The sequence below is a fragment of the Cherax quadricarinatus genome, chromosome 84, assembly GCF_038502225.1.
Source record: "Cherax quadricarinatus isolate ZL_2023a chromosome 84, ASM3850222v1, whole genome shotgun sequence".
In the NCBI taxonomy this organism is placed as follows: domain Eukaryota; kingdom Metazoa; phylum Arthropoda; class Malacostraca; order Decapoda; family Parastacidae; genus Cherax; species Cherax quadricarinatus.
This window is the reverse complement of record NC_091375.1, coordinates 8,128,117-8,152,197: the sequence shown is the minus strand read 5'-3', so window position 1 is coordinate 8,152,197 and position 24,081 is coordinate 8,128,117. Positions and strand designations below refer to the sequence as shown.

At 42.6% G+C, this 24,081-nt stretch overlaps 2 protein-coding genes and 1 long non-coding RNA gene across 4 annotated transcripts in view; 1 reads left to right on the top strand and 2 right to left on the bottom strand.

Moving 5' to 3' along the window:
• Positions 1-24,081, top strand: part of LOC138855184 (uncharacterized) — a 180,992-nt gene that overhangs the window by 58,261 nt on the left and 98,650 nt on the right. The window lies entirely within an intron of this gene.
• Positions 6,942-9,060, bottom strand: LOC128704288 (heterogeneous nuclear ribonucleoprotein A3 homolog 2). Its single transcript, XM_053799424.2, has 2 exons — positions 8,925-9,060; positions 6,942-7,454 (listed from the first exon to the last, which is right to left on the bottom strand). Exons 1-2 carry the CDS (start codon positions 8,931-8,933, stop codon positions 7,146-7,148), a joined length of 318 nt encoding a protein of 105 aa, XP_053655399.2. The 5' UTR covers positions 8,934-9,060; the 3' UTR covers positions 6,942-7,145.
• LOC128704289 (glycine-rich protein 3) lies at positions 16,553-23,341 on the bottom strand. The gene is made up of 2 exons (XM_053799425.2): positions 23,210-23,341; positions 16,553-17,016 (listed from the first exon to the last, which is right to left on the bottom strand). Exons 1-2 carry the CDS (start codon positions 23,216-23,218, stop codon positions 16,747-16,749), a joined length of 279 nt encoding a protein of 92 aa, XP_053655400.1. The 5' UTR covers positions 23,219-23,341; the 3' UTR covers positions 16,553-16,746.

The window sequence follows — 24,081 nt, the reverse complement described above, 5'->3', positions numbered from 1 at the left end:
CACTACTTGGAAAAGACCCGGACCGGGAGAATACCGGCGAATAAAAAAAAAAAAAAGTCTCCCTACGATCCCCGTTGGGGAGCGTCGTCTTCGCCTTGACTTGCACAATGAGCTACGCAAATCGTGTAAAGATCAAGCCAAAAAGTGGTACCGTTGATGATTCAACGAAGCTTGCTCTTGCAACTGTTATGCAGGGAGCATTGCAAGTAAAATTCAACACTATTTTGTCACTGAAAGAAGCATTCATTGTTGTATGTCACGATGATGCTGAAGCAGAGAAGTTACTCACTACAGAAGCCACCACTACTCTTACAGCTCAAGGATTTACTGTTGCATCCTCTCCTGCCCTCAGGGCAAGAAAATCAGTATTCCTAAAAAAGCTGGACAAGATTCTGACTTCTCTACCAATTGCTGAACTCAAGTCATCCATTGAAATTCAAAATACTTGGGCTACTGTTGACAGCATTACTAAAATCCCGAATGCATCGTCTATGCTCAAGGTCACCTTTGCCGACGTGAACATGGCTGCCACTGCTCTGACCGAAGGTCTTGCTGTCTACTACTACTACATCAGTCCCACCTACATAGAAGCAGAGAGATACCACTACATCCAACATTGCTGGAACTGCTATTCTTATCTTTACACCACCAAAGCATGTCCAGTAAAAGACAAGAAGTTCTGCACTACATGTGGTAGTGAGGGACACACCTTCAGTTCTTGCACCGCTGCTGCTCCATCACAACCAGCGTGCTTAAACTGCAAAAGTAATGATCACCATACATTGGCGGCAAAATGTCCTACAAGAAAAGATATTATGAAGAAAACACAAGATGCAGCAAAGAAAAAATCTACTACCAACACTCCAACGTATGCTGCAGTTGCAAAGTTGCAAGCAGACACTACAAAATTACTTCAAGCATCTACTCAGCCCACCTCCACCACTCCTCCAACATGTGACGTAACGAAGATCCACTATTGTCTACTATACGCTCACATGCAGAACATGGCTGTACCTGGATCCTTTAATTCTACCATCAACGAGTTATTTGCATTGAATAACATTCCATCATTCACATTTCCAGCATCTCCACCTTCTGAAGAAATTCTCAGATTCACCAAGGACATAATCACCACCTCTGCTGCAGCAGCTCCAACACCACCAACAACTAGTGACGTCACTCAAACTACGTCCAATGAGAAGCCTTCACTGCCACCACTCCTCATTGAATCCCACCAATCAGATGCCTTGCCACCAGAAACATCTTCTAATTCGCCTACTGAAGTTGACATCGTATCTTCACTTCCACCTACAACACCACTTAACAAGAAAGAAAAACCAACACCATCTCACGATGCTAAAAAATACTGTAAATGGCATGGAATCAACTTCGACACTACAGAAAAATATTCTCAAGATATGGCCTTTTCTGAACTCCACTCTCACCTCATCCAAAAAAAAGTCAAGTACACCATCGATTCATCTCTCATAAACGGTACAATGGAACTTTCTGATATTCTAGAGCACATTGAAGAACGATCTCAAGATTCAGAATATCAACACTTTCTAACACGTCTAGATATCATCCCTGTACAACGATTTAAACGTCTTGAAAATGGAACTGAATTCCTCAAGCCAATACACATCGTAAAACAACGCCACAACTCCAAGTAACCACCAAACCTCTATGAACTGACCAATCAACGATGAGCTCCTCCCTTGTCGCCTGCAAACACCATCATCATCATGCCACAGTTATTACCATCCAGCAAGATGCAGTCAGCACCTGCAGAGTTCCTGTTGCCTTCTATATCGTCTTCGTCAGTGTTTATCCAGGCTTAGCAGTTGGGTCTAGTCCTGACTCTTCTCTCTTCGACTCAATACATTCCTCTCACCATCTATTCTTCGCCCTGTCCCCACATGTCCTCGCCCCTCGTGGCTCCTTACCTGTGACTCCTCTGATCTGATGATCTGAAACATAACTTTCTGATATCTAGTCATTAGATTTTTGTAACCCTTTTTGGTTTATATAATTTAACAGCTAAATTACACCGGGTTGTATAAAGGAAATATTGACCGATATTATTATGTGAATGTTCATACTTTATCCACTCCAACATTATTAAGTTTATGAATTATTAACCATCTGCTTCTTTAACTGACTCATTAATAATCAATCAATCAATCAAGTTTATTTTCTATAAGGATTACAATGCGGGGTTTACAGGTTTTGGATATTGTATGGTTTACATATTTTAAAATACTAATTCCCCTCAGGGAAGGTTCCTTGATGCTGGTGAGAGGCCCTTGATCTGGGGAACCTGATTTGTGTTCCAGTTCCCCAAATTGAGTCTGAATACCTTCCATCTCCCCATAGGCACTGTATAATCCCTACGATTAGTAAAAAAAAGTAAAATACTAATTACAGAGGGGGCCACTAGGACACCTAGCATGGCTAGGCATTACAAAGGGGGCCACTAGGACACCTAGCATGGCTAGGCATTACAGAGGGGGCCACTAGGACACCTAGCATGGCTAGGCATTACAGAGGGGGCCACTAGGACACCTAGTATGGCTAGGCATTACAGAGGGGGCCACTAGGACACCTAGCATGGCTAGGCATTACAGAGGGGGCCACTAGGACACCTAGCATGGCTAGGCATTACAGAGGGGGCCACTAGGACACCTAGCATGGCTAGGCATTACAGAGGGGGCCACTAGGACACCTAGCATGGCTAGGCATTACAGAGGGGGCCACTAGGACACCTAGCATGGCTAGGCATTACAGAGGGGGCCACTAGGACACCTAGCATGGCTAGGCATTACAGAGGGGGCCACTAGGACACCTAGCATGGCTAGGCATTTCGGGCAGACTTAGATTAATTCTTAACTTTAAATTATTACAGATTATGGTATTAAGGCTAAGTGACTACAGTATAGTTTGTAAGTTTAGCAGTGTGAATGCTTTTGTTTTGGCACAATACATAGTGTCTATCAAACCATACCCCCGGCCGGGATTGAACCCGCGGTCATAGAGTCTCAATCCCGGCCGGGGGTATGGTTTGTTTACAATCGTGTCATTACGATTTCTTGAGACATAGTGTGTATATCTGGGCGGAGATTTGCTTCAGTTGCCTTTATTAGGACGAATAAACATTGTGACACTAACTAAAACTCTTAGTTACGCAAATTACTTCTTAACTAAACCCAGATTTTATATTTTGCATTTTGTCATCGAAGTGGCTAGTTTATTGTGCACTCCATGTGTGTACTCACCTGTTTGTGGTTGCAGGGGTCAAGTCTTAGCTCCTGGCCCCGCCTCTTCACTGGTTGCTACTGGGTCCTCTCTCTCCTCGCTCCATGAGCTTTATCATACCTCGTCTTAAAACTATGTATGGTTCCTGCCTCCACTACGTCACTTTCTAGACTATTCCACGGCCTGACTACTCTATGACTGAAGAAATACTTCCTAACATCCCTTTGACTCATCTGAGTTCAACTTCCAATTGTGATCTCTTGTTTCTGTGTCCCCTCCCTGGAACATCCTGTCTTTGTCCACCTTGTCTATTCCGCGCAGTATTTTATATGTCGTTATCATGTCTCCCCTGACCCTCCTGTCCTCCAGTGTCGTCAGGCCGATTTCCCTTAACCTTTCTTCATAGGACATTCCCCTTAGCTCTGGAACTAACCTTGTCGCAAACCTTTGCACTGTGTGTGTGTGTGTGTGTGTGTGTGTGTGTGTGTGTGTGTGTGTGTGTGTGTGTGTCTGTCTGTCTGTCTGTCTGTCAGTCTGTCTCAATTATTATTTGGACTAATAACTCATTACATTTGTGACCGGGTGTGGACGTGTTAATGGCTCACTCATTACTTTGTAATCTGTTCATCATTGTAATCATGTATTACGTGTGGATGATTCATTACCTTTGTAACTTGTTCATGATTGTGACCAGATCTACCTGTAGTTCATTACCATTGTACCAAGTTCAGCTATCAAAACTTTGGGGCCCAGTCCCTGGACCCATTATGTACCTCTGTAATGTTGAGGTACAGTCCCTGGACCCATTATGTACCTCTGTAATGTTGAGGTACAGTCCCTGGACCCATTATGTACCTCTGTAATGTTGAGGTACAGTCCCTGGACCCATTATGTACCTCTGTAATGTTCCAGTACAGTCCCTGAATTCATTATGTACCTCTGTAATGTTGAGGTACAGTCCCTGGACCCATTATGTACCTCTGTAATGTTCCAGTACAGTCCCTGAATTCATTATGTACCTCTGTAATGTTGAGGTACAGTCCCTGGACCCATTATGTACCTCCGTAATGTTGAGGTAAAGTCCCTGGACCCATTATGTACCTCTGTAATGTTGAGGTACAGTCCCTGGACCCATTATGTACCTCTGTAATCCTTTGATTACCACTCACAAGATGGGTATGGGGAGCATAATAAAGACACTAACACGGTAGAGCAAGAGCGTATGGAAGTACACATGAGCGTATGGATGTACACATGAGCGTATGGATGTACACATGAGCGTGTGGATGTACACAAGAGCGTATGGGTGTACACATGAGCGTATGGATGTACACAAAAGCGTATGGGTGTACACATGAGCGTGTGGATGTACACAAGAGCGTATGGGTGTACACATGAGCGTATGGATGTACACAAAAGCGTATGGGTGTACACATGAGCGTATGGATGTACACAAAAGCGTATGGATGTACACATGAGCGTATGGATGTACACAAGAGCGTATGGATGTACACAAGCGTATGGATGTACACAAGAGCCTATGGATGTACACAAGAGCATATGGATGTACACAAGAGCCTATGGATGTACACAAGAGCATATGGATGTACACAAGAGCATATGGATGTACACAAGAGCATATGGATGTACACAAGAGCATATGGATGTACACAAGAGCGTATGGATGTACACAAGAGCGTATGGATGTACACAAGAGCGTATGGATGTACACAAGAGCGTATGGATGTACACAAGCGTATGGATGTACACAAGAGCCTATGGATGTACACAAGAGCATATGGATGTACACAAGAGCCTATGGATGTACACAAGAGCATATGGATGTACACAAGAGCATATGGATGTACACAAGAGCATATGGATGTACACAAGAGCATATGGATGTACACAAGAGCGTATGGATGTACACAAGAGCATATGGATGTACACAAGAGCGTATGGATGTACACAAGAGCATATGGATGTACACAAGAGCGTATGGATGTACACAAGAGTCTATGGATGTACATAAGAGCGTATGGATGTACACAAGAGCATATGGATGTACACAAGAGCGTATGGATGTACACAAGAGCATATGGATGTACACAAGAGCGTATGGATGTACACAAGAGCATATGGATGTACACAAGAGCGTATGGATGTACACAAGAGCCTATGGATGTACATAAGAGCGTATGGATGTACACAAGAGCCTATGGATGTACACAAGAGCGTATGGATGTACACATGAGCGTATGGATGTACATAAGAGCGTATGAATGTACACAAGAGCGTATGGATGTACACAAGCGTATGGATGTACACAAGAGCCTATGGATGTACACAAGAGCGTATGGATGTACACAAGAGCCTATGGATGTACACAAGAGCATATGGATGTACACAAGAGCGTATGGATGTACACAAGAGCATATGGATGTACACAAGAGCATATGGATGTACACAAGAGCGTATGGATGTACACAAGAGCATATGGATGTACACAAGAGCGTATGGATGTACACAAGAGCCTATGGATGTACATAAGAGCGTATGGATGTACACAAGAGCCTATGGATGTACATAAGGCCTATGAACTAGGCCCCAAAAGAGATTACATGAGTATATCTGGATTTATATCCACAGTTCCCGGAAAATATAATATATTCATACTGTGAGAAATACAGTAAACAGCTAATATTTCACAGCACCATTACTTCTGTCCCCACTGCTTCAACTTTGTCCCCACTGCTTCAACTTTGTCCCCACTGCTTCAACTTTGTCCCCACTGCTTCAACTTTGTCCCCACTGCTTCAACTTTGTCCCCACTGCTTCAACTTTGTCCCCACTGCTTCAACTTTGTCCCCACTGCTTCAACTTTGTCCCCACTGCTTCAACTTTGTCCCCACTGCTTCAACTTTGTCCCCACTGCTTCAACTTTGTCCCCACTGCTTCAACTTTGTCCCCACTGCTTCAACTTTGTCCCCATTGCTTCAACTTTGTCCCCACTGTTTCAACTTTGTCCCCACTGCTTCAACTTTGTCCCCACTGTTTCAACTTTGTCCCCACTGCTTCAACTTTGTCCCCACTGCTTCAACTTTGTCCCCACTGCTTCAACTTTGTCCCCACTGCTTCAACTTTGTCCCCACTGCTTCAACTTTGTCCCCACTGCTTCAACTTTGTCCCCACTGCTTCAACTTTGTCCCCACTGCTTCAACTTTGTCCCCACTGCTTCAACTTTGTCCCCACTGCTTCAACTTTGTCCCCACTGCTTCAACTTTGTCCCCACTGCTTCAACTTTGTCCCCACTGCTTCAACTCTACGAGTTCCTTTCCTATGTGTGTATTACACTGATGATGGTTATAATTAAGACACGTCAGCAAACACTAGGACATATTTGTTAGAATACGTTTCGGTCCTGGGATCACCGAAACATTTTCTGATAAATATATCCTAGTGTTCGCTCACGGGTCTTTCTAAACCAATTTGCCGGAATTACCAAGGTTGATTCCTTACTTATTATGGCTGTGGTGTTGGGCGAAACGTCTCTCAGGTAATGATATCCAGATGTTGCACGTTTCTTAGTCATCATATCTGATTTATATACCTTTGATAAAATCACAGTATTTAACTAGATATAGAATTATAACAAATACACCGGGAAGGACTTAGAAAAATGCAAAAAAAAAGTGAACGTTTTTATTGAAATCCGCCAGAATAGTAATGATTAATGTATTTATCTTTACAAAGACTTCACTATAATGTGTTTACTATTATGGGTGTTTATTGTTCTTAATTTTTTCATTGAGTAGGCTGGTGTAGGCTGGTGTGGGCTGGGCGGTGTTGAAGGCCACCAGAAATGTCCTTGAGTGTGATATTAGTCGAAGTTACCAGTAGCCGCCTCCATATCCTCCTCCCAGTCCTCCAAACCCGCCACCAAAGCCGCCACCAAATCCTCCGAAGCCGCCTAAGCCTCCAAAACCACCAAAGCCTCCTAAGCCGCCTAATCCTCCTCCATAACCGCCGTAGCCTCCATAACCACCATATCTACCGAAGCCGCCATGGCGATGATGGTGGCGGTGAGGATCAGCTAGGGCGTCAGGGAGGGCCACAGGGACGGGCAGGGCCAAGGCCATAGGAGCCGGTAGGGCCAGGGCCACCCCCAGCATCAGGCACAGGGCCACCGCTATTAGTGTCTGGGGAAGAAGATAACTCAAGTTAACACAATAATTGTCTGACAGGATGAGTGGAGAGAGAAAAAAAATATTGTGTTGTAGAGGTCTGCGCTGTGATGGACGAGGTAGATTATAGTGGAAAAATGAACATGTTATTAGAAACCGGGGGAACTTACGTGCCTCTTAAAGCATGGGCTTTAGGGGCTGCAGCCCAGGGTCCTCCGCCAGCTGGAGGGCCTCCAGAAACTAAATGAAGTGTACACAGTTAGTTACTGCTGTAAGTTTATAATTACAGTATGTTATTACATCACGTATATGATAAACTGTTGACTGTTGTGGTAAATTTTTCTTCCTTTGAAAATATTACTGAGGGCCTCACAGTACCTGTAGTCCAGGGGCCTCACTGTACCTGTAGCCCAGGGGCCTCACAGTACCTGTGGCCCAGGGGCCTCACTGTACCTGTAGCCCAGGGGCCTCACAGTACCTGTGGCCCAGGGGCCTCACTACCTGTAGCCCAGGGGCCTACAAAATCTTAATCCGGCTTTGGTCGCGCCGTACACACTTAAAATTAAGGCAAAATTCGTGAAGATCACATACGTGTTCCCCTAAATCCTGTCTGAACACATCCCCCTCCATTAATAGGCTTGAGAGTCCAGCTGCTGGGAACCTTCTTTCACATTAATGTATTACAATTTATATTTGTACGTGGTTCACTCTATCATTATTACTCTTGTTAAAACCCTTAAACGGTCCAAACAAATCGACGTTCAAATTCGTAGTGCTACAAAAGTAGATCTACTCTCTTTTACATACTTTCAGATGTTGAGAAAACGTATATATACGTTTGGACCATTTAAGGGTTAACCTCCGATTTTCGTAAAAACGTAAAACTGTCAAATTAAGAACTTACAAGACCCATCTTCACATATCACAAGTTCCCTAAAGTTAATATGATAATGATCAAGCGGGGCCTTGATATGTGCCTCTCTCTGTCAGGTTAAGTACTGCAGGATCTGGCCACTAAGTGGATGGGCTCTTTTATCAGCGTTTTCACTCATTACCTCATAGTCCTTCACAAGGTATTTATTATCTTAGAAGGGCATGTAACACTGCCAGGTTCCTGGGATACTGTCGTAGTATAACTGGTCGCGACCACACTGCCAGGTTCCTGGGATACTGTCGTAGTATAACTGGTCGCGACCACACTGCCAGGTTCCTGGGATACTGTCATAGTATAACTGATCGCGACCACATACCGCATGTCTGGTTATATAACTTAAATATATTGCGAATACATCCACAAATGTCGCTAACATTTCTACTAATGTTAGATATATGTCCACCCATATTTTGAGTATATCCACCAATAATGTGAGTATATCCACCGATATTGTGAACCTATCCATCAATAATGTGTATATCCATCAATATTGTAAATGTGACCACGAATATAGTGTGCAATACAGACTGGTTGACGAGAGTCTAACTTACAACTTTCATGTTGATAAGAGACGGTCTTAGTGGGATCACTGCTCACGGATTTCTCAGACACAGTAGTGGTTCATCCGGTGTTATATACAGAAGAAGCAGGTGGCGGGGAAGGATGGGGAAGGAGACGACCTTGAATTTAGCTAAGGTGGGCGTTGGGGACAAAGTTGCCAAACCGAAGGAAGAGCTTTTGTCATATTCACGCTTACATTTTTTTTTTTTTTTACTTTTGATACAGTCAGCTTGATTATCTGTAGCTTTGATTCCATGCAGTTCTTCTAGATGTACCGTTGTTACCTTTCTGAGAGCATTAAGTAATGTTGCTATTTGTTTATTGTGTGTGTGTGTAGTGGTTAAGGTGTGTCGACACCGCAGCACACATGCTAGACTGTAGCAGAAAAACAGCAAGCATCATTCTTATGGTTTTGCCAGGGATTTCCCCCATATTATTAAGATAATTTTCCATCACAATACGTTTTTGCACTCCGAGGGTATATACGTAGGAGTGTTTACCTGTCAAGGAATATTCGTTGAAATATTCCTTTAGGCCTATATTTAAGAGATTTAGAATAGTTGCTGTTTGGTAACTAATTGGAGCGTGGGATTAATGACCCTCATGGAGTCGGGAGGCTCTCGACACAATACACTAGGTACTGTCTAATGATTTTTTTTTTTTTCGCCGGTATTCTCCCGGCCTGGGTCTTTTCCAAGTAGTGGTGACCCGGCCTTGGCTCCCTATCTGGGGAATGTCTCGAGACGTAAGTCTCCCATGGGAGGAGGTACAAGTACCTCCTCATCTTTGGGACCAAGTGTCCCCAGGCCTAGCCACATTCCCCGCCCTCACGGGGCTCGTAGGGAGAAGCTAGGCCACTGGTCTGCCATCTACCCCGCCTCAAATGGGCTCGTGGGGATGGCAGTCTTATGAGCTGCAGATGGTAGCAAGCTCAGGCTCTTGTCTAATGATTTGTTTAATAAGTAAATAATTAGAAGGAAAGTTAAGAAGGTAACAGCTTAGTAGTTATTATGCAAGAAGACACAAGATGTTCCTGAAATACCTTACGAGCTGGTCAGCAATTTAAGGAAAATTAATGAATACCTTTAATGAGATACATTAAAATATCTGAATGAAAGAATAAGTTATAGTCAACATAGATTTGATAATAAAAGAAATGGCACTGAAAATTATTAAATATATTTGTTTATACGAGCAGTAGTTGTGCCTCAAAAATTCCTGCAGATTTAGTAGACCTAGTCTACCTGGCTTATTACCAGGTACACCACAACACACACACGTAAATATAATTGTCATACATGTCTAAACTATGTAGGATAACCCAAAAAAAAGAGCTTAGACAAAGTGACTAATTTCAGTTGGGGGTCCTCATAATATCTTCTTATGTCAAGTATGTCAAATAAATTATAATACGATTCACGGGAATAGCAGAATCTTCCGCTAGGACCCAACAAGTGGCGGTCACACAACACACTCACGGACCATTGTTTAGTTGTTCTGTTGTTGTATTCATCGTAGTAGACCTTCTTAATACGTTGTTTGCAAACCTGGATCAGTGACGAGCTCACTGATGGCAAGTACCAGATCGTTGTGAATATTGGAGGGATTCCCCCGTTCTGTGGTATAACCTGCCTGGTTCCACTCCTCACCTCTCTAACGGTTGGAAAATTCCAATCTAAGTCTGCTACAATTATTCAGTTAAATCCGATGACAATAACAACTATATATATATATATATATATATATATATATATATATATATATATATATATATATATATATATATATATATATATATATATATATATCTGCGTGTGTTTACTCACCTATTTGTGGTTGCAGGGGTGGAGTCACAGCTCCTGGCCTCGTGTCTTTGCTGGTCGCTACTAGGTCCAGTCTCTTCCTGCTCCAAGACCCTTATCGTACCTCTTCTTAAAGCCATGTATGGATCCCGCCTCTACTACATCACTCTCCAGGTTGTTCCACTTCCTGACAACTCTGAGGCTAAAGAAGTACTTGCTAACATCTGAGTTTTCAACTTCAAGTTGTGCCCTTTCCCTGTGTCCCATCTCTGAAACATTTTACTTCTGTTCACTTTGTCAATTTCTCTCAGAATTTTGTAGGTCGTTATCATGTTTCCCCTATCCCTCATGTCTTCAGGTGTCATCAGGTTGAGTTCCCTTAACCTCTCCTCATAGGTGACCCCTTGTTTCTGTGTCCCATCTCTGAAACATCATGTCTCTATCCACCTTGTCAATTCCTCTCAGTATTTTATATGTCGTTATCATGTCCCCCCTATCCCTACTGTCCTCCAGTGTCGTCAGGTTGATTTCCCTTAACCACTCCTCATAGGACATGCCCTTTAGCTCTGGGACTAGTCTTGTTGCAAACCTTTGCACTTTCTCTAATTTCTTGACATGCTTGATCAGGTGTGAGTTCCAGACTGGTGCTGCACACTCTAATGCGGGTCTGACGTACACTGTATATAGAGTCTTAAACGATTCCTTACTGAGGTATCGGAGCACTATTCTTAGGTATGTGTGTGTGTGTGTGTGTGTGTGTGTGTGTGTGTGTTAGTTAGTTAGTTACCATTTTGTCCTAGGCACATGTCGATTAGACACTAAGCCTGTGTGTGTGTGTGCGTGCGTGCGTGCGTGCGTGCGTGCGTGCGTGCGTGCGTGTGTGCGTGTGTGTGTCTGTGTGTCTGTGTGTGTGTGTGGGTGTGTGTGGGTGTGTGTGTGTACTCACCTAATTGTACTCACCTAATTGTGGTTGCAGGGGTCGAGACTCAGCTCCTGGCCCCGCCTCTTCACTGATCGCTGCTGGATCCTCTCTCTCTCTGCTTCCTGAGCTTTGTCATACCTCTTCTTAAAACTATGTATGGTTCCTGCCTCCACTACTTCACTTGCTAGGCTATTCCACTTGCTGACAACTCTATGACTGAAGAAATACTTCCTAACGTCCCTGTGACTCGTCTGAGTCTTCAGCTTCCAGTTGTGACCCCTTGTCCCTGTGTCCCCTCTCTGGAACATCCTATCTCTGTCCACCTTGTCTATTCCCCGCAGTATCTTGTATGTCGTTATCATGTCTCCCCTGACCCTTCTGTCCTCCAGTGTCGTCAGTCCGATTTCCCTTAACCTTTCCTCGTACGACATTCCCTTGAGCTCTGGGACTAGCCTTGTTGCAAACCTTTGTACTTTCTCTAACTTCTTGACGTGCTTGACCAGGTGTGGGTTCCAGCCTGGTGCTGCATACTCCAGTATGGGCCTAACATACACAGTGTACAGTGTCTTGAACGATTCCTTATTAAGGTATCGGAACGCTATTCTCAGGTTTGCCAGGCGCCCGTATGCTGCAGCGGTTATTTGGTTGATGTGTGCCTCCGGTGATGTGCTCGGTGTTATGGTCACCCCAAGGTCTTTCTCCCTGAGTGAGGTCTGTAGTCTTTGTCCACCTAGCCTATACTCTGTCTGCGGTCTTCTTTGCCCCTCCCCAATCTTCATGACTTTGCATTTGGCTGGATTGAATTCGAGAAGCCAGTTACTGGACCACATGTCCAGCCTCTCCAGGTCTCTTTGCAGTCCTGCCTCATCCTCGTCCGATTTAATTCTTCTCATCAGCTTCACGTCATCTGCGAACAGGGACACTTCAGAGTCTATTCCTTCCATCATGTCGTTCACATATATCAAAAATAGCACTGGTCCTAGAACTGACCCCTGTGGGACCCCGCTCGTAACAGGCGCCCACTGTGATACCTCCTCACGTACCATGACTCGTTGCTGCCTCCCTGTCAGGTATTCCCTTATCCATTGCAGTGCCCTTCCTTTTACGTGTGCCTGATCCTCCAGCTTCTGCACTAATCTCTTGTGGGGAACTGTGTCAAAGGCCTTCCTGCAGTCTAGGAAAACGCAATCTACCCAACCCTCTCTCTCGTGTCTTACTTCTGTTACCTTGTCATAAAACTCCAGGAGGTTTGTGATACAAGATTTGCCTTCCATGAACCCATGCTGGTTTTCATTTATAATCTTGTTCCTTTCCAGGTGTTCGACCACTCTCCTCCTGATAATCTTCTCCATGACCTTGCACACGATACATGTCAGAGACACAGGTCTGTAGTTTAGTGCCTCGTTTCTGTTTCCTTTCTTAAATATGGGGACTACATTAGCTGTCTTCCATTTCTCAGGTAGTTGCCCAGTTTCAAGGGATGTGTTGAAGATTGTGGTTAGAAGCACACACAGCATCTCTGCTCCTTCTCTAAGGACCCATGGGGAGATGTCCGGTCCCATCGCCTTTGAGGTGTCAAGGTCACTTAAGAGCTTCTTCACCTCCTCCTCAGTTGTTCGTATGTCATCCAACACTTGTTGGTATATTCCCTCTTGATGTTCCCTTCTGTTCTGTCTTCCCACAGCCCTTCCTGTCTCTACTGTAAAAACTTCCTTGAATCTCCTGTTCAGCTCCTCACATACCTCCTGATCATTTCTTGTGAGTTCTCCACCTTCTGTCCTTAATCTGATCACCTGGTCTTTGACTGTTGTCTTCCTCCTGATGTGGCTATACAACAGTTTCGGGTCAGTCTTGATTCTCGATGCTATGTCATTTTCATACTGTCGCTGGGCCTCCCTCCTTACCTGTGCGTACTCATTCCTGGCTCTGCGACTGATCTCCCTATTTTCGTGTGTTCTCTGCCTTCTGTACTTTTTCCATTCTCTATTGCACTTTGTTTTTGCCTCCTTACACCGTCGGGTGAACCAGGGGCTTGTTCTGGTCTTCCCGTTGTTACTGTTGCCCTTGGGAATGAACCTTTCCACTGCCTCCTTGCATTTTGTTGCTACATATTCCATCATTTCATTTACTGGCTTTCCTGCCAGTTCTCTGTCCCACTGGACCTCCCGCAGGAAGTTCTTCAACCCTATGTAGTCCCCTCTTTTATAGTCAGGTTTTTCCCATTCTACTCCTGTTATTCTCTCCACTTGCAGCTCTACTATGTATTCAAAGCACAGAACCACGTGGTCGCTAGCTCCTAGGGGACTCTCATACTTGATGTCCTCAATGTCTGAGCTGCCCAGGGTGAACACAAGGTCCAATCTTGCTGGTTCATCCTCCCCTCTCACTCTGGTAGTGTCCTTAACATGTTGGTGCATGAGGTTTTCCAGCACCACGTCCAACATCCTGGCTCTCCATGTTTCGGGACCCCCATGTGGCTCCAGGTTTTCCCAGTCAATCTCCCTGTGTGTGTGTGTGTGTGTGTGTGTGTGTGTGTGTGTGTGTGTATTCATCAGTGTCATCTTCAACTGCTAAATAATCACAGTGAACACAACATTGGTCGCACATGGATGAACAGGATCATCCAGCTCTGCAACATTCATATTCACTTCTGCAACAGTTGCCACAGTTGCAAGCCACTCAATACAAGAGATCATCTGCAGCTGGACATCTGATGGTGGAGAGTAACCCAAGTTCAATTACATATTCCACACATCCGCCAGTCGACGCAGGACAAAACATTGCCAAGACAGTTTTGTTCTGTGTAATTCAAGTGCTTCCAAATTTAAGTGTTGCGATATTACGATAAGTCGCCACAACTTTGTTTGTAGCAGATTTCTGTACTTCCTAATACAATTTCAGAGAAAGAATAAGCATTCCTTAATGTAAAGAAAATAAGAGGAAGGTAGACGATGTGGTAACTTTGACAGGAAAACAGGAGTGGAGAAGGTAGAAGGAAGCGGGAGAAAGAGTTATATTTGCAGGTTCTCACTAGAGGCCAGGAAGTACAGGATTGTTGTTGAGTCCTCAGGACGAAGTCCTGACACGGGTCTTAATCTTTCGACAACCCATTTTTATATATAACAGGTAGTGCAGGCTAGATTAGGTAAGATTCGTCAAGAAACAGGATTAATGGTTCCGTACGCGGATCTTAATCCGATGACTCGCTACTGGAACTTTTAGTCATCTAACCGAGGCCTTCCACTGACTTACCAGTCTTTAGTTTTTCCTAGGAGGTACAGGAGATAGTAAGAGAAACAACAAAGTAAGTTTATTCAGGTATACACAAATACAGTTATACAGATTATCGTACATAGCAACATATGTGAAGAAAACCTCTAGGATAACACCAAAGTCAAAGTGACTTATTTCCATTGGAGTCGTTGAAAGGCACTGATGGCAACATACGAGGGTAAGAACATAACTGGAAGAATGGTTAGTTATAATCCACAATCTTAAGACGAGGGTAAGAACATAACTGGAAGAAAGGTTAGTGATAATCCACAATCTTAAGACGAGAGTGAGAACATAACTGGAAGAAAGGTTAGTGAAAATCCACAATCTTAAGACGAGGGTAAGAACATAACTGGAAGAAAGGTTAGTAATAATCCACAATCTTAAGACGAGGGTAAGAACATAACTGGAAGAAAGGTTAGTTATAATCCACAATCTTAAGACGAGGGTAAGAACATAACTGGAAGAAAGGTTAGTTATAATCCACAATCTTAAGACAAGGGTAAGAACATAACTGGAAGAAAGGTTAGTGATAATCCACAATCTTAAGACGAGAGTAAGAACATAACTGGAAGAAAGGTTAGTAATAATCCACAATCTTAAGACGAGAGTAAGAACATAACTGGAAGAAAGGTTAGTAATAATCCACAATCTTAAGACGAGGGTAAGAACATAACTGGAAGAAAGGTTAGTGATAATCCACAATCTTAAGACGAGAGTAAGAACATAACTGGAAGAAATGTTAGTTATAATCCACAATCTTAATACGAGGGTAAGAACATAACTGGAAGAAAGGTTAGTTATAATCCACAATCTTACGGAAGTTGATGTTTTTATTTGCTGAAGAAAGAGTCATTTGTACATTTTGAAATCTTTATTGAGGAAACGTTTCGCCACACAGTGGCTTCATCAGTCCTATACAAAGAAGACCGGTAGAAAAAGAGGAGGAGTTTGGAGTCATCAGTCCCTCAGCCATCAGTCTTCAAGACGGATGGACTGAACACATCGATTCCAGGCTGAGGGCCTGATTACCTCAAATTCCTCATCTTTTTCTTCTGTTCTTCTTTGCATTGGACTGATGAAGCCACTGTGTGACGAATTAACATTCCCAAATGTTGCAAAAGTGTCTCATTTTCAATTTGTCAGTTTTCTAAAGTATTTATCACATTTTGACTACAAGTTGGCTGTCTACGGGACATTTTTCTCCCTTGTTGAGTCACCCGTCACATAGTAAGAAGCCTCGTGTTTTCCTCTCTCATGTTCCACCTCCTGTCATGTTTTCCTCTCTCATGTTCCACCTCCTGTCATGTTATCCTCTCTCATGCTCCACCTCCTGTCATGTTTTCCTCTCTCATGTTCCACCTCCTGTCATGTTTTCCTCTCTCATGTTCCACCTCCTGTCATGTTTTCCTCTCTCATGTTCCACCTCCTGTCATGTTTTCAGGTGATGGATTAATAGTACTTTAAATCATTGTCAGCACAAACAATTGTTTTACAGCACTGAGACACATTAAACAAGGTTCCTCTTACCAAGTTAGATTTTACAGTGCATTGTGCGTAGAAGGAATTTCACCAGTCATATAACACAAATAAGGAACTAAGGTTAAAGAAACCAAAAACATAAACAATGAAACATTTATTGAATATTTGTCAACAAAAATTTTAATTATTAACGAGTAACAGTTCTGCTACACAACCAAACACGCAAATAAATACATGTGACGGCCGACAGAAGTTAGTTACCCGTCACTGAATCTCTCGGTAAGTTACTTCACATGCGCACTGGACCACATTCCCCTCCGTCCGTCACAGACATTAGCCGTAGGTGCTATATGGACTATATCTACCAAAGCCTCCTCCATATCCGCTGTTAAATCCACCAGCAAACCCGTTGCCAAACCCGATGTTTCCACCATATCCACCGAATCCACCAATGCCTCCGTAGCCACCATAACCTCCACCTCCGAAGCCACCATAACCTCCGTAACCATGACGGTGATGAGCATCAGCTACGGCGTCTGAAACAGCCATAGGCAGGGCCAGGGCCATCCCCAGCATCAGGCACAGGGCCAACGCTAACAATATCTGCGGAAGAAGGAAACGAAGTTAACACAGTCTACCAGAGTACAGGGAGAAAGACAGACAGCACATTACTCGTAACGAAAAACTAGACTCTAGATGCCTTTAATTCTGTTAAGAAATTTGAGATGGGAATAGCATAGTATAACCTGTCACTCTCTCACTCCGGCAGCAGCAAGCATCCTCGACTTGAAGAAGTAAGTGAAGGGAATATAATGACCGGCGGAACGACGTAAGAGGAAGGCAGGAAGTAGACATTGACTACTAGCAGTGAACTGATGTTATTGTGCTAACACATCCACTAGCACTACTACTACTGCTAGAACTGTTATTGTTTCAAGACAACCACTATTAATACCACTAGAACTTATTGTGCTAACAAAACAGGTAGCAGTACGATCATTAGAACTGTTCAAAACATAAAAGAGAGGAGCTTACGACGACGTTTCGGTCCGACTTGGACAATTTACAATGTCACACTAACAAAGTCAGTGTGACTTCGTAAGTGTTCGGGCTAGTTGTGTATTGTTCCAGTCACGGTATTGTGCCTTTCTGTTCTTTACAAGAACTGTTGTTGTTCCAACACAGCTACTAGTACTACTGCTACTAGAACTATTGTTGTTCCAACACAGCTACTAGTACTACTGCTACTAGAGCTGTTGTTGTTCCAACACAGCTACTAGTACTACTGCTACTAGAACTATTGTTGTTCCAACACAGCTACTAGTACTACTGCTACTAGAACTATTGTTGTTCCAACACAGCTACTAGTACTACTGCTACTAGAGCTGTTGTTGTTCCAACACAGCTACTAGTACTACTGCTACTAGAACTATTGTTGTTCCAACACAGCTACTAGTACTACTGCTACTAGAACTGTTGTTGTTCCAACACAGCTACTAGTACTACTGCAACTAGAACTATTGTTGTTCCAACACAGCTACTAGTACTACTGCTACTAGAACTATTGTTGCTCCAACACAGCTACTAGTACTACTGCTACTAGAACTGTTGTTGTTCCAACACAGCTACTAGTACTACTGCAACTAGAACTATTGTTGTTCCAACACAGCTACTAGTACTACTGCTACTAGAACTATTGTTGTTCCAACACAGCTACTAGTACTACTGCTACTAGAACTATTGTTGCTCCAACACAGCTACTAGTACTACTCCTACTAGAACTGTTGTTGTTCCAACACAGCTACTAGTACTACTGCAACTAGAACTATTGTTGTTCCAACACAGCTACTAGTAATACTGCTACTAGAACTATTGTTGTTCCAACACAGCTACTAGTACTATTGGTACTAGAACTGTTATTGTTCCAACACAACCACTAGCACTGCTAGAACTGCTGCTATTGTGCCAACACAACCACTAGCACTAACACTACTAGAACTGTTATTCCAACACAACCACTAGCACTACCACTAGAACTGTTAGTATTAACACAGCCACTAGCACTACCACTCATAGAACTGTTATTCCAACACAACCACTAGTACTACCACTAGAACTGTTATTGTCCCAACACAGCCACTAGCACTACCACTCCTAGAACTGTTAGTATTAACACAGCCACTAGCACTACCACTCCTAGAACTGTTAGTATTAACACAGCCACTAGCACTACCACTCCTAGAACTGTTAGTATTAACACAGCCACTAGCACTACCACTCCTCGAACTGTTAGTATTAACACAGCCACTAGCACTACCACTCCTAGAACTGTTAGTATTGTGTTAACACAACCACTAGCACTACCACTCCTCGAACTGTTAGTATTGTGTTAACACAACCATTAGCACTACCACTCCTAGAACTGTTAGTATTAACACAGCCACTAGCACTACCACTCCTCGAACTGTTAGTATTGTGTTAACACAACCACTAGCACTACCACTCCTCGAACTGTTAGTATTAACACAGCCACTAGCACTACCACTCCTAGAACTGTTAGTATTGTGTTAACACAACCACTAGCACTACCACTCCTAGAACTGTTAGTATTAACACAGCCACTAGCACTACCACTCCTAGAACTGTTAGTATTAACACAGCCACTAGCACTACCACTCCTAGAACTGTTAGTATTAACACAGCCACTAGCACTACCACTCCTAGAACTGTTAGTATTAACACAGCCACTAGCACTACCACTCCTAGAACTGTTAGTATTAACACAGCCACTAGCACTACCACTCCTAGAACTGTTAGTATTGTGTTAACACAACCACTAGCACTAAAACCTCCTAGAACTGTTAGTATTAACACAGCCACTAGCACTACCACTCCTAGAACTGTTAGTATTTTGTTAACACAACCACTAGCACTACCACTCCTCGAACTGTTAGTATTAACACAGCCACTAGCACTACCACTCCTAGAACTGTTAGTATTGTGTTAACACAACCACTAGCACTACCACTCCTAGAACTGTTAGTATTGTGTTAACACAACCACTAGCACTACCACTCCTCGAACTGTTAGTATTAACACAGCCACTAGCACTACCACTCCTCGAACTGTTAGTATTGTGTTAACACAACCACTAGCACTACCACTCCTCGAACTGTTAGTATTAACACAGCCACTAGCACTACCACTCCTCGAACTGTTAGTATTAACACAGCCACTAGCACTACCACTCCTAGAACTGTTAGTATTAACACAGCCACTAGCACTACCACTCCTAGAACTGTTAGTATTAACACAGCCACTAGCACTACCACTCCTAGAACTGTTAGTATTAACACAGCCACTAGCACTACCACTCCTAGAACTGTTAGTATTGTGTTAACACAGCCACTAGCACTACCACTCCTAGAACTGTTAGTATTGTGTTAACACAGCCACTAGCACTACCACTCCTAGAACTGTTAGTATTAACACAGCCACTAGCACTACCACTCCTAGAACTGTTAGTATTGTGTTAACACAACCACTAGCACTACCACTCCTCGAACTGTTAGTATTAACACAGCCACTAGCACTACCACTCCTCGAACTGTTAGTATTGTGTTAACACAACCACTAGCACTACCACTCCTAGAACTGTTAGTATTGTGTTAACACAACCACTAGCACTACCACTCCTAGAACTGTTAGTATTGTGTTAACACAACCACTAGCACTACCACTCCTAGAACTGTTAGTATTGTGTTAACACAGCCACTAGCACTACCACTCCTAGAACTGTTAGTATTGTGTTAACACAACCACTAGCACTACCACTCCTAGAACTGTTAGTATTGTGTTAACACAACCACTAGCACTACCACTCCTCGAACTGTTAGTATTAACACAGCCACTAGCACTACCACTCCTCGAACTGTTAGTATTAACACAGCCACTAGCACTACCACTCCTAGAACTGTTAGTATTAACACAGCCACTAGCACTACCACTTCTAGAACTGTTAGTATTGTGTTAACACAACCACTAGCACTACCACTCCTCGAACTGTTAGTATTAACACAGCCACTAGCACTACCACTCCTAGAACTGTTAGTATTAACACAGCCACTAGCACTACCACTCCTAGAACTGTTAGTATTGTGTTAACACAACCACTAGCACTACCACTCCTAGAACTGTTAGTATTAACACAGCCACTAGCACTACCACTCCTAGAACTGTTAGTATTGTGTTAACACAACCACTAGCACTACCACTCCTAGAACTGTTAGTATTGTGTTAACACAACCACTAGCACTACCACTCCTAGAACTGTTAGTATTGTGTTAACACAACCACTAGCACTACCACTCCTAGAACTGTTAGTATTAACACAGCCACTAGCACTACCACTCCTAGAACTGTTAGTATTGTGTTAACACAGCCACTAGCACTACCACTCCTAGAACTGTTAGTATTAACACAGCCACTAGCACTACCACTCCTAGAACTGTTAGTATTGTGTTAACACAACCATTAGCACTACCACTCCTAGAACTGTTAGTATTAACACAGCCACTAGCACTACCACTCCTCGAACTGTTAGTATTAACACAGCCACTAGCACTACCACTCCTAGAACTGTTAGTATTGTGTTAACACAACCACTAGCACTACCACTCCTAGAACTGTTAGTATTAACACAGCCACTAGCACTACCACTCCTAGAACTGTTAGTATTGTGTTAACACAACCACTAGCACTACCACTCCTAGAACTGTTAGTATTAACACAGCCACTAGCACTACCACTCCTCGAACTGTTAGTATTGTGTTAACACAACCATTAGCACTACCACTCCTAGAACTGTTAGTATTAACACAGCCACTAGCACTACCACTCCTAGAACTGTTAGTATTGTGTTAACACAACCACTAGCACTACCACTCCTAGAACTGTTAGTATTAACACAGCCACTAGCACTACCACTCCTAGAACTGTTAGTATTGTGTTAACACAACCATTAGCACTACCACTCCTAGAACTGTTAGTATTAACACAGCCACTAGCACTACCACTCCTAGAACTGTTAGTATTAACACAGCCACTAGCACTACCACTCCTAGAACTGTTAGTATTGTGTTAACACAACCACTAGCACTACCACTCCTCGAACTGTTAGTATTAACACAGCCACTAGCACTACCACTCCTCGAACTGTTAGTATTAACACAGCCACTAGCACTACCACTCCTAGAACTGTTAGTATTGTGTTAACACAACCACTAGCACTACCACTCCTAGAACTGTTAGTATTGTGTTAACACAGCCACTAGCACTACCACTCCTCGAACTGTTAGTATTAACACAGCCACTAGCACTACCACTCCTAGAACTGTTAGTATTAACACAGCCACTAGCACTACTGTGCGTATGTCTATATATGTTTTCGTTACAAGATTAACTGAACTTAATCAAATACCTTAACAATAATAGATATAATTCACTCTCAGAGGAAGGTGTCCCCATATGCCACAAGCCCAACCCTCTTTACCATAATGAAAGCAAAAGGAATAGTGCAGAGTGTGGTATATTTTTTGTATATTTTCAAAAAATAATATAAGAAAGTCCATAAAAATAATTATTATTATATTTTTCGAAGTTTGAGAGTAGTTGCGGCCATTTTCTGACAATTTTTCACCGAAAATATATCGATTATCACACTTTTAATCGAAAATAATATTTTACGATTTTTATGAAATTAAATGTTACTAATGACGATTTGAAGCCGATCTGAAGAGACATTCAAGAAACATCACCAGGATGCTGATATTCAAATTCCGTCAACAAAAATGGGAATTGATATGTAAACAATCCCAAACAAAACTGAATTTGTTTAGCAACTGTAGCCTCAACTTATCATATGGAAATATAACAGTTTTCATTGAAATTAAGAAATTTTCTTATTCTGAGTCCAAGATTATAGAAGAAAAATTATCGAATGAAGATATACGAATCTTTTTAATTATTATTTGTCATGATAGTTTGTAGCCCGTTTGGGTTTATATAATTTAACAAATCAGTGTTATGGATTTGAAGTCGATCAAAATAGTCGTTGTAATTACTGCATATAAACCAATTTGTTTAATAAAATCAGCACATTAGAACTTATATTATGCAATAATAATGAATATACATTGTTACGAAATGGTTATAACTATGACCATAATTTTTGAAAGGGTGGGACGGTAAGCCAGCAGAAGGCTTCGGTCAGATGACCAAAAGCTTCAGCTGTGGATTATCATGTGACTAAGACTCAGATCAGGAAATATTTGTTTCCTGACAAGGATTGAATTATAAAAGACTGGTTGTGTACAGGTATCATACAACCCTAATATCGACGAGTTTTAACCTAATTGAGGACTGTCACTATAAGCACATTTTGGAAGCCATTAAGTTTAAATATACATACCGAGGTATTAGACACATGCAACACCCGGGTATCTATATTTTGAACATGTTTCGCCAACTTCTTCAAATATAGACACGCAGGTGTAGCATGAATTCCTGAACGAGTCGGTTGTTTGTACCATTATACAGATGGAACACAGCGACTCACCTCTCTCGGTAGTTCATGACAATGCTAGGCTTCCTGAGATACCACGCAAATAACGCTACTTGCTGCCTTATACTATGCTGCCAGCTTTATACAATAAGTATATTGCGAATACATATAGCAGTTCTGTGTTCAGTATAATTCTGAATCTTTTCAGAAAAGTTTTGCGAGAGTAGAACTTACCACTTTCATGTTGGTGGTGTTGGCGCAGTCACTGTTGATTGGTCTCTCAGGCACACCATGGTACTCAACCAGTCTTATATACTGTGCAAACCGGTGGTGGAGGAGTAGGAAACGATGGGGTCCTTGAACCTGTCATGGCTGCTGCTGCCCGCTGGATCCTCCTGGGTTGCTACACTCCTCGAAGTTTTTGGATCCTATTTATGCACGTATTTTCATTCTTCGAAGCACTTTACATTCTGTGTAGTGCGTGTTTCATGGATTTTCATGTAACTACGCATTTATAACCATCTATTACTGTGTCATCTTTATCAAACAATATAATTTTTTAGTTATAAGTGTCGAACGCAGCAGTTTAAGTTGTATGATCGACAGTGAGGAGCTGCCGGACTTTAACAAATAAAAAGAACATTGATGTCACACGTTTTTTTCCACTGACTGGAACGATTATTACAGCGCAACTCGTCACTGAGGGTCAGTTGATGTTCAGCGAGTACTGTAGCGATAAATGTTCAGCGAGTACTGTAGCGATAAATGTTCAGCGAGTACTGTAGCGATAAATGTTCAGCGAGTACTGTAGCGATAAATGTTCAGCGAGTACTGTAGCGATAAATGTTCAGCGAGTACTGTAGCGATAAATGTTCAACGAGTACTGTAGCGATAAATGTTCAACGAGTACTGTAGCGATAAATGTTCAGCGAGTACTGTAGCGATAAATGTTCAGCGAGTACTGTAGCGATAAATGTTCAGCGAGTACTGTAGCGATAAATGTTCAACGAGTACTGTAGCGATAAGTGTTCAGCGAGTACTGTAGCGATAAATGTTCAACGAGTACTGTAGCGATAAATACAGAGATAGATATTAATATTCCCAGT